This window comes from Eucyclogobius newberryi, unplaced genomic scaffold, assembly GCF_026437365.1.
Source record: "Eucyclogobius newberryi isolate DKJ021-1_F unplaced genomic scaffold, fEucNew1.0.hap1 SCAF_19, whole genome shotgun sequence".
Classification (NCBI taxonomy): Eukaryota; Metazoa; Chordata; class Actinopteri; order Gobiiformes; family Gobiidae; genus Eucyclogobius; species Eucyclogobius newberryi.
Window position 1 is genome coordinate 24,218,751 of NW_027315823.1, and position 11,842 is coordinate 24,230,592.

Sequence of the window (11,842 nt, forward strand, 5' to 3'; positions counted from 1 at the left end):
CAACCCCAGTTTGTGAGAGCACGGGACTGTGTGTCTGACACTCGGACCTGCAGTGTGGGGGCGCCCCAGGGCACTGTCCTCGCGCCCTTTCTCTTCACCCTTTACACTGCAGACTTCAGACACGACACTGCAGAAGTTCTCTGATGACTCTGCCATCATCGGACTCATCACGGACGACGATGATGCAGAGTACAGGGGACTGGCGCAGTACTTTGTGGACTGGTGTCAGCGGAACCACCTCCTCATCAACGCGGGGAAGACCAAGGAGATGGTGGTGGATTTCCGCAGACGCGACCCCACTGCCCCCTTACCAGTGAACATCCAGGGAAGGGACATTGAGAGAGTGGACTCATACAAGTACCTGGGTGTTCATCTGAACCACAAACTGGACTGGACTCATAACACAGACGCACTGTACAGGAAGAGCCAGAGTCGGCTCTACCTCCTGAGGAGACTCAGGTCTTTTGGAGTGACAGGGCCACTCCTGAAGACCTTCTATGACTCTGTGGTGGCATCAGCCCTCCTGTACGGTGTGGCCTGCTGGAGCAGCAGCATCGCAGAGAGGGAGAGGAGGAGGCTGGACAAAGTCATCAAGAAGTCCAGCTCCGTCCTGGGCTGCTCTCTGGACTCGGTGCAGGAGGTGGGGGACAGAAGGGTCCTGGCTGGATTCACATCTATGCTTGACCATGAGTGTCACCCCCTGCAGGACACTCTGTCCGCTCTGGAGAGCAGCTTCAGTGAGAGACTGATCCAACCTCGCTGTGTGAAGGAAAGGTTTCGCAGGTCTTTCCTTCCTGCTGCTATCAGACTTTATAACAAACACTGTTGGTCCTGAACACTCGCAATCCTGACTTAACAATGTGCAATTCCGTCATATGTGCAATATGTGCCGTCGTGACACATATTCATGTGCAATTACTGTCGTGATCACATGCAATGGTGTTTATGTATTTATGTATTTATTTATTTTTACCTTTATTATTTTTCCCCTCCATCCCTTGTTGGGTAATGAGAGTTTTTGTTTATAAGAGATCTTCTACTGAAAGTGTTTTTCAAACTTCCTATAAGTGATCTGTTCTTTTCTTCTGTATCTACCTCTGTATCTACCTGCGTTGCATCAATGAAATTTCCCCATGTGGGACAATAAAGGAATATCTTATCTTGTCTTATCTTACTCCGTACCACCCAGCAGGAAATGGGCAGTGTGAGCGGTTCAATCGAACACTTCACAATATGTTGCGTGCTCTTCCTGCATCCCGTAAGAGGGACTGGAGTGGTTGCATACCCCAGGTGCTCTACGCATATAACACCACTCTCCACCAGTCCACTGGTGAGTCTCCATTCTTCCTGATGTTTGGGTAAGAACCACGTCTGCCTATTGATTTCTTGTTGGGTAGGGTGCAAGACCCCGTGGGGGGGAAGTGTGCATGAGTGGGTGTTATGAACACCTGGCTCAACGGCAGCCAAACAAAGAGGGGAGTCCACACGGCACTCACAATAATTAATAGTATATTTTTATTATAAATAATCAGGCCCTGACAAAAGAAACTAATGTATCTGTGTAGATGGCAACTAACTAAGTGTAGTGTGATATGTATCGTTGCAATGAAAATGTGCAAAAATAAACAGAATTAAACTGTGCTGCCACACAGTACAGCAACCAGTCTTGGGGCGTGGCGAGAGAGAGAGAGACTGCTCCCACCAGCCTCCCTTATATCCAGGCTGGCTCCACTCAAGCCAAACGATCCTAAGGTGTGTTAGGAGGGACCTGCAGTGGAGAGAATCACCTGGCAACCAGGAGAGGGTGCTGACTCCCACTGCCCAGGGAGCTGACACCCCTACAGAATCCTTAGGTTCGTAACAGTGGGTGAAAAGAGCACCAGACGCGTCTTCAGGTGGCTTTCAACGGGGCAAGAGAAAGATTGCGTCTGGCGGCCTCACGCAGAAAGGCAAATCATGACCAACGGGCCAGAGATGTGCCATTTAAGGAAGGCCAGCTGGTGCTACTTCGCGATTACAGTGCTAGGGGTTGTCGGAAGACCCAAGGCCTGTGGGGTCCTCAACCTATGTTGTCCTGCAAGCCCCAAGGGAAGATGGTGTGGTGTACACGGTGGCTCCTGGGGATCAACAAACCTAGGTAAAAAGGGTCCACGGATCCCTGTTGAAGGCCCTGCTTTGCAGTGACTCCCCTGCCACTGTCCCTGGTGTGAATCCTCCGGATGCACCTGTAGCACCAATCGTAGAAGATGAACAGTCATTTGAGGATGATTTGTTTTTACAGCCGCCGGTGCGGCAGCCAACAGTTGTGCCCCAAAACTCCTCCCACGTCCCATTACACATGCCGAGTGCTCAAGAACCATTAGTTGCTCTCCCCACCGTGGTCACTGACCAGGCTCCGCCAGCAATTGACCCTGTGGCCAATCCTGGCTTCAGCGAGGCATCTGTACGCCGGTCCACTTGCACGACCGCTGGCCAATACCTAAATCCCCACCGTATTCCAAGGTCCCTAGTTGAACAACCATCCGGCCAAGGTTGTGTCATCCTCCAGGCTGACACAAGCAGTTTTTAGGCCTTGGTGTCGGGGCGACGATGCATTACCTGCCGCTCCATGGCGCTCAGCTGGCAGACAATTTAAGCGCGCCCTCCTCATCCGCCTCTCGTTTCGCCCACACGCTCTTCCGGGCCTTGGTTGTTGGCCACTCCGTCCTCCATTCCAGGTAATGACAATCCCGCGGCTTCGATTCATTCATTTCACAAATTCATGAATTTAATTCTTCTTAGTGCCGCTGCAGTGCCACAGGCACCCATAATCCAGTCCGGGGCTCTGGCAAATCACCTAGCAGGTAATGAACTCCCAATTCTCCTCAGTCATTCAGTTTCAACGCTCCTAAATCCCGGTTTGCCCCAGATACACCGGTCAAGTACACCCGTTTGGCTTTTAACGCCTTGTCCATGACCACGCGCCGCAGGTTGCGGCGAAGGCGCTGTTGTGCGGCAATAGCTGGCCAACGTTGCGTGCGCTGGTCCACTCAGTTTGGATGCAGCCTGTGGTGTGGAGCGATCCCATTGAGCAGCTAAGGAAGTATTGTGTGCTACTCCGTCAACCATGCCCGGTATGTGCCGAGAATTTATTTAGATCAGTTTCGATTGAATGTAGTAATTCCACTGGTAATATTGCAGGTCTCCTGTGGTGGTCTGCAGCGGCTTGGGCACGCCCCCCTCTGCTGTTTAGTTCCTTCTTGGCTTCTTTTTGTTTTGTTCCTGCTCTGTTCTGATCCTGTATTGTGCCTATTTTGCCGTCCCGTTTTGTTCCTGTTTTGTCCCTATTTTGTTCTTATTTCACCTACTATTATAATAACTTTGGTTTGACTTTCTAGGTCAGCTGATTTAGGAGCTATTGAAAAGAATCCTTGTTTTTTGACGAAAAATATTCCTTAAAAATCTACAAAGGGTTAATTTGAAAAAGTAAAAGGTGTGCGCGTGATACCTGGAGACTCAAACTACTATAATCACTTAGCATTTACTATCTAGGTTTGCTAACTTAGGAGCTATTGAAAAGAATCCTTGATTTTTGACGAAAAATATTCCTTAAAAATCTACTAAGGGTTGAATTGAAAAAGTAAAAGGTGTGCGTGATACCTGGAGACCACAACTACTATAATCACTTGGGTTTGACTTTCTAGGTCAGCTGACTTAGGAGCTATTGAAAAGAATCCTTGTTTTTTGACGAAAAATATTCCTTAAAAATCTTCAAAGGGTTAATTTGAAAAAGTAAAAGGTGTGCGTGATACCTGGAGACCACAACTACTATAATCATTTAGCTTTTACTATCTAGGTTTGCTAACTTAGGAGCTATTGAAAAGAATCCTTGTTTTTTGACGAAAAATATTCCTTAAAAATCTACAAAGGGTTCATTTGAAAAAGTAAAAGGTGTGCGTGATACCTGAAGACCACAACTACTATAATCACTTAGCATTTACTATCTAGGTTTGCTAACTTAGGAGCTATTGAAAAGAATCCTTGTTTTTTGATGAAAAATATTCCTTAAAATCAACAAAGGGTTATTTGAAAAAGTAAAAGGTGTGCATGATACCTGGAGACCACAACTACTATAATCACTTAGCGTTTACTATCTAGGTTTGCCAACTTAGGAGCTATTGAAAAGAATCCTTGTTTTTTGACGAAAAATATTCCTTAAAAATCAACAAAGGGTTAAATTGAAAAAGTAAAAGGTGTGCGTGATACCTGGAGACCACAACTACTATAATCACTTAGCATTTACTATCTAGACTAGCTGACTTAGGAGCTATTGATAAGAATCCTTGATTTTTGATGAAAAATATTCTTTAAAAATCTACAAAGGGTTAATTTTTCAGCCCAAAAGGACTATTGCATCTAATATTAGCAACTTGGATTCATGCTCAATATTGTTGTTTTTTTAAAATATAAATACGTTTGATATTTTTTAAGATAACACATTTTTAAACAAACGGTACTTTAGAGTCGGTCCCTAACTGGCGTACCAAGCGGCACTTCAGCGCGCAGCTCCCCGCATAGAGCTACTGCAGGCGGGGCACACTCAGAGGAAGCTCCTGCTCTAGTTGCGGAGGCGAATGTCCAACGTCCAACGTGAAACTAACTTCACCGCGATAGTCTAAAGACTGAAGTCGTCGCCTTCGTCTTTGGTGTTTTATGGCGGCTGGTATGAAAGTGTTACGTTACCGCCACCTACTGTAGTTGTACATTTTAGGCTTTATTCTTTAGGCTTTATTCTTTATACTTGAAGTCTATAAAGAATAAAGTATAAAGAGTGAAGTCTGAAGAATTCCCACTTTTAGAAACTCCTTGGGCGTTAGCCTGACCAACCTAAAAATAAATGAGAATCATCTTCAGGACTTGGGCATCAAGAATTACCAAAGTTTTTATGATACGCTTGAGGTGTATGTATGGCAAAGCTGCAAATTTTCCCCAGAATTTGAATTATTTTGACTTTACCATGACCAACAAACAATATAGTGCAGGGGTGGGCAAACTACGGCCCGTGGCCCGTTTGTCTTTATGATCCGGCCCACCAAACATGCCAAGTAATATTTAAAAAAATTAAATTAAATATTTTGTTTTCCCTTTTTTGCCCTCAGGCATCTGTCTGCACTTGTATCCTTAATAAATATGACGTGAAATGAATTAAATAATATATTCATTAGCCTATATTTGACAGAAAAGTGATATTTTATTTGATATTTAATAATAAAAAATTTTTAAAAATTCACACCAATGAACGCGGGCCGGCCCTCCGCTACTTGCCTGGATTCGAATATGGCCCTCGGAGGAAAATAATTGCCCACCCCTGATATAGTGTTTCCAAAATTAATGACATTTTGCACAAAATTCTATTTTGGAGCTTGGTTCCTGTAGCGGTACCAGTCTTGTGTTTTCTGTGTTTACTCATGTCTTGCTCCTCTTTCTTGGGATTATGTGGGTAAAACTGATTTTGCCAGAAAAGGAGCGAGTGTGTGTCTTTAGACTTTTCATTGGGTGGGCAAGACCTCAATTTGGGTGGCAATGGTCGGCCGCGCCTCTGACTCCCAAGTAACTCACCATTGGTTTGGGATGGGGGGGCAAGTGTGTATTCAGCGCGATTAGATGGGAGGGTCTTGGGTCCCCTCTTGACAATTGCAATAAAACCATTTCTAATACTAAAAAAGAGGAACGTATTTACAAGACATCACCACTAGATAGAGATGTAGTAAAAGAAATGTGCAATAATTGTGGGGTCACATTACTGGAATTTACAGCTTTCAAGGCCCATTATTTTAATTCTTAAAAGTCTACATAAAAACACTCAAGGTGAAATTATATTAAGGGCAGTGTTCAAAACACAACACTAGATAGTGCTGTACCCCTGAAAATCACAGTCTCACGTCATGAGATTTTACAAAAAATGAACCAGGACTGAACCAGAACTGAACCAGGACTGAGCCTAAAAATAGGAGTGACATTTGTAACATGTCACAATGGAAAAGGTGATGACTCATGCATGTAATAAGACCGTGCAAAATAAAACTAAATGACTACATTTGTTTCTGTATCCATTTGATTAAATTAAATTACCATAACTTCTAATGTCCATTTAGTCTTAATTACAAAAACATTTGGTAGTGAAAAGTTGTTATATTTTAATTTTGTGTTTTGGTTCTCAAGCTGATTATCCAATCAGAAAGCAGAATGAGCCTCATGACTAGGCACATTTGGGGTAAGCTCGACCACCTGTGCAATGTTTATCAGGGAACTTTGGCCTCGTGAATGAGTTGAGAGGGAGCAGCAACGTAAAACGTTTGTGTCAAAAGGATCCTCACAAGATTAATGGCTGAATGCACATGCTGAGCGATCCACAAATACAAATTCACACTCACATACAAAAAATTAAATTAAATGTAAATTATTTCAAATAATTTGAAATATGAAGTTTTCAAGTGAAAAAATTTCAAGTCCAGTTCTTTCAATGAATCTGGATTTTGCGGGGATTCAAAGTTGTGCATACATTTTTCAAAAAATGTGTCACCCTTGTATTTAATTATTATTGTGAACCCTAGTTGTGCCACCCTAGTTTCATAGAAGCAGAAATCTGTGCTTAACAATGACGGAAAATGTCTGAAAACAGACTTTTATAGATGAAACGCAACCCTTTAATAGCATAATAACCACAAGCGACAAACGTGGATAACCCCCAAAATGAGGCTTAAACTCCCTTGTTCATCTCTGAAGTGAACATTTTCTGAGGGACTTTCTTCCTGGGTCTTGGGCCTGGATTTCCTTTCCCTAAGTCCATTTCCTCTCCAGCTGCTTTGCAGAGCTTCCATTATGTGAATCTATCAAGCCTTGAAGTATCAGATGTACTGTATAGTCTAACAATAGTGAAAAGTGATCAGATGAGACGAAGGCGGGGGTGGGTGGGTGGGGGGTGAGTGAAGTTCAGAGAGTTTTATAAGGTTTTTGGGTGCTCGGAGGCGGGGCTTGGGGGTCGGGGGATTGTGTCATCACTAGGCATGCTCCCTCCTGCAGCCATGACATCACTGCAGCATTCCTTTGCACAGAACTGGAACAACACAGACCCCCATCAGTCCCCTCTTAACCCTTTCTCACACAATCTGGACTGTAGCCCCTCATACTTCACACCGCTTGCAAAGTCCCGCCATTTAATCTTCAGGCCTTATATGGTTTGGCTGCAGAATACAACAACAATATTTGCTGATCGGCAGTCTTGATATCTCTCAACTCCGGTACAAAAAACAATGTAGCTTTTTCAGAGCACTCAGCAGCCATCACTCAGTGTTCCCCCTCTCTTAATAAACCAGCATCTCCTGTTGCACAATGGGCCTGATTCATTGCACTGTATCGCTGAAATCCAAGTCAAAAAGCTAACCAAGAGAAATGTGGACAGTAACAGACATAACTGCACTGCTATTTGGATGGAGAGGCAAGACTTTGTGATAGTGAGTCAAGGCTGTGGTGATATGACGGTGTGGGGGAAGGGAGAAGGCACGAAGGAAAAGAAAAAAAAGTTGTCAGAGACTTTGAGGAAGATATGAAAATACAAGTGACAGATAATAAGGGAGAAAAAGAGAAGTGGAAAGTTATTCAAAAGCCTGGAAAATTCATTTTGTGCTTGGCTTGCGATAATAAGAGGGTTAGTAAGAGGACAGATCAATGTAGGAGGCAAAATGTCTAGGTCTTCTAATCTAAAATTGATCTTTGTTCCAGGTTTGTCTTTATCTTTTTTGCAAGATGGCAGAACTCTTGAGTGCTTTGTTTGCTTTTGTTTCTGTGCATGCATGCCTCAGTGTCTGGGTGTGCATGCCTGCCAACATTTCATAGCAAATGAATGTGTCATGTTTTTTATTGCACTTTGCCCGAGATTAACTGTTCACCTTTTACGGTTGGAAAGGAGGTGGTATTGTCATTCAGCCAGAGTAGGAGGAGTGGTCGATGGACAAGAGAGAGCCGAGGAGAGGGAGGGACACGAGGAAAAGGAGTGGCTTTTAGCAGAGTCGTCCTCGCCACTGAAGTCTTCTACCAGTAAAGACTGTACAGGAGGCAGATTACAGAAACAGAGCAGAAGTGAGGGAAAAGTGAAGAAACAAAGAAGACAGGGACTGGCTGTAAAAGGTATGTAATAGAAGTTTATATCTGAAAGAATTCTTAGCATTTTCAAAAAGACTGTATATTGTGAAAGTTGTGGAAATGTCAATACACTGTAGGTTTATTTATATCAATAAACTGGAATGGCGCACCTACATAATTAAGAAGATTAGGAAACAAAATGAAATGGTTTGTACGTGTTATATTCTAACATAGACTGGTAAGCGATGTACAAATTTACAAATTCTGCTTTGTACTATTTAATTATTTTATTTAAAATGTTTACTATGCAATAGTTTTGTAATTGTGATCTGCCATAAAATTAGCACGAAAACTTGTGATTAAAATATTGTTTATGATATTCGCCCTTTTAAAAAAATGTATCTAGAGTTTACACAGTATCCCAACTTATTCTAACTTATCCTTTACAGCGTAGATTGAACTCTTACGTTGGTGTGTTCTGTAGCAATATTACTGACCTCTCCTCACTTGAGTTTTCTTCTACCGAGATAGATTCAGCCATGGCCTCTGCAGCTTCTCCCAAAAGGATGGTGTCTTCAGTCTTCATCACTCTAGCATCTCCGCATCGTGGAACAGTGACCCAGCAGCAGCAGCCCACTCTCCAAGCTCACAGCTCCCTGGTCATAGACAACCAGCAAACTGCAGTCCGCATCAGTCCCACCAACACAGCACCTACAGCCACGCAACTGATGGACCGCAATTCGACAAATGGAATCAGAGCAAAAAGCAAAGATGAAACTCTAACGTCTAAACAATTACCCTCAAAAGTTGCTCGATCTGGATCGATTCAAGCAAACCCTCAGCAAACAGGTACAACAAAAATAGTGATCTAAATCTATTGCATCCAAAAGGACAAAATGCAAAAATTCTAAACTTGATAATTAGTAATATTAGTGATTTGGTTATTGAACTATTTTAGTCTTTTAGTTTAGTTTATTCCAGCTCATGGAATACTAATAATCATCATCATCATCATCATCATCATCAACACAATCAATTGCAGCAACAATATATAGTATCAATAAACAAAGAATCATTTACTCCCACCCACAACTCACTCAGTTTTTGTGAAGCACTTTGTGACTTCTGTCTGTGAAAGGTGCTATACAAATACATTTTACTTTCTTACTAACTCTTATTTGTGGTGGTTGAGTTTTACGCAGAACATTAAAACTATGCATAGGAGTATCATAATTTAGATTAAATAAAACATATCTAACCATACATCTGCATATTGACTGTAATTATAGTCTCTATTAACTATTACAGGCCTGAAAAATGTTGGGATATCATTGCAAACCTAAAAATGTAACATATATTCAGGACACTTTTAATGTTTTCTCATCAAATCAGATCTGCTCCACACTCCCCTATCACCTGCTGTACTACCTTCTTCTGTGGAAACAACCACTTTGGAAGAAACGCCGCACCCAGCCCAGGAGACCCCAGTGTGCCCTTTGACCCAAGGCCAGCAGCCGGTTTACAGTAGAATGGTATGCAAACGACTTCTGCTCTCACCATTCCTTGATCACTGACCTTTGAACTCATATTGTTCATTTTATGTCTCTCTGTTTATTGAAGACACTGAATTGAAATCATATAAGGTACAATTAAAACTGAAAGGTCTGAATAAAGGAATCTAAATTGAATCTAATTACAAATTAATTATAGACCATTATAAGGAAGCATGGTGGCTAAGTTTCTCACTACAAGAAAGTCTCATTCACAAAGGACTCATCTTTCAGCTCCAGTAGTCATGAACGATCAATGCTCAAAATCTGCAAATGGGTCCCTGATTCATTGAAAGATGTGTTGAATGCAGAAGACAAATGTTTCTATGTGGACAATAATTTTAAAGTTTTACAGTTCCCACTGGACATGGTGGAAATGAGCAGAGACAGAAACAGATTCTTAGCAGCAGAAGTAGATTTACATTTAAGTTGTAGTTTTGTAATATGAACACTTTGAACTTACGCTTTAACTCTTGGCTCTAAAACGGAATTGTTACAGATTCGATCTTTCAGTGCTGGATGTTGTAGTTGTTTCTGTTTATAGGTGGAAGCAAGCACTCCATCTAGTGGGTTAAATAAAAACCTGATGGAGGAACCGATCCACAAAACAAACCCAGACGAACGTGAAGAAAGTAAAGGTAACGTGGTCTGTATCTGTACCACCCAGGTTTGAGAATACATGGATTGTTGCAGCCTTTGTTTATGTTTAATTGCTGTTTATAGATGTGTGTGGCTTCTGTCGAAAGTCAGTGAATCTAAGTGAACCAGCCATAGAGGCTTTGAACAGGACTTACCACGAGGCTTGCTTCCAGTGCAGATCATGTCACATCCCGCTGGCATGTAAACAGTACTACAACAAAGCAGGAATCCCTCTGTGTGAAGACTGCTACCAGGTACAGGATGTTGTGAAAACTACAAGGCAAATGTGAACAATGACATCATTACTGGATGCTGAAATATCTACACAATAGTAGACGAATGCAAAACATCACTCAGCATGTCCTAACAAGACATGACATTGATGATTTCCCTTTCGTCTCAGGCAAGTCTGGAGCTCTGCTGGGCCTGTGGAGAGGTTATCAAATATCAAGTGATGCGTGCGCTAGAACGGGCCTACCATCCCCAATGCTTTATGTGTACAACATGTAAACAGCAGATTGGAGAGCAGCGATTTGCCCAAGGGGAAGTTGGGGAAGTGTACTGCCTGCCGGACTACTACAGGTACAGTTATATACAAAACACAGCACATCTGGCCAGGAATAATTTGTGATCCTATATGTGTTTGCAAAGGAAATATGCCCCAAAATGTAGAGCATGTAACCAACTGATAATTCCAAAAGAAGATGGTACTGACAGCTACACAATTGAATGTCTGGGACACTCCTATCACGAGGACTGCTATACATGTGAGGTAAAAGAAACTAAGATGCAAATTAAAAGTAAAACTAAATGAAACAATCATGTACAAGGTTGAAAGCATGTTATATTCTTTCAGATGTGTTTTATTCACCTGAATCCTGAACCCAATGAGAAGGGCTGCTATCCTCTGGATGGGAAGCTCCTGTGTAAAGCATGTCATCTCTCCCTGGTCTCTGCGCAGCACGGACAGTGATGGACCAGCAGCAACTCCAGGAAAATGGAAACCCTGGACGTTCCTTAAAAATAGCAATTGATGCCAATCCATTCTTGAAAATACTAGAAAACATGAAATATGTCTAGATAAAGATTTATTGAGTGATCAGTACACTTTTACTTACAATATCTATCCTTATATGGTCTGCTCTATGACTGGCTGGTTCAACTGTCTTTAGACATAGAATCATTATGCAATTATTATGTAACCACATGCTGATTAAATGTAGCAGTAGATCTGCTATAACCAAAAGTAATTATCATAATTTATAACTGGAAATTGTTTGAAAATTGTATTTTCAAAAATAAAATCACGGGGAAAAAATATGTCAATTGATTTATTTCTTCTTCTTCAAAAAAGAAAAAGAAAAAGAAGCATGCATAAAATGTGAAAAAAATCAGGTCCAAATGGGCCAATAGATTAAAAAAGAGCCCTCGGCAGCCGTGACCATCACCCGTGCGCTCCGCACACACTCCTCCATAATTTATTGACAGTTTTTGTGTAGATGTGCGTTTTATGGGGGGACTCACCACCTCCA

The 11,842-nt window shown here is 42.1% G+C and overlaps 1 protein-coding gene across 1 annotated transcript; it reads left to right on the forward strand.

Annotated features, from left to right (window-relative positions):
- Positions 1-7,790: 7,790 nt before the first annotated feature.
- fblim1 (filamin binding LIM protein 1) lies at positions 7,791-11,630 on the forward strand. The gene is made up of 8 exons (XM_072452285.1): positions 7,791-8,166; positions 8,653-8,970; positions 9,514-9,653; positions 10,216-10,309; positions 10,395-10,564; positions 10,714-10,892; positions 10,962-11,082; positions 11,167-11,630. The coding sequence occupies exons 1-8, from the start codon at positions 7,833-7,835 to the stop codon at positions 11,281-11,283; spliced, it is 1,473 nt and encodes a 490-aa protein (XP_072308386.1). The 5' UTR covers positions 7,791-7,832; the 3' UTR covers positions 11,284-11,630.
- Positions 11,631-11,842: the final 212 nt, after the last annotated feature.

What these genes read in the sequence shown, in the direction of transcription:
- fblim1 (XM_072452285.1), top strand. Translation starts at nt 7,833, where the DNA reads ATGCCTCAGTGTCTGGGTGTGCATGCCTGCCAACATTTCATAGCAAAT. An exon ending in AGCCGGTTTACAGTAGAATG is followed by an intron (nt 9,654 to 10,215) that starts GTATGCAAACGA and finishes TTCTGTTTATAG; the next exon opens with GTGGAAGCAAGCACTCCATC. An exon ending in AGGACTGCTATACATGTGAG is followed by an intron (nt 11,083 to 11,166) that starts GTAAAAGAAACT and finishes ATATTCTTTCAG; the next exon opens with ATGTGTTTTATTCACCTGAA.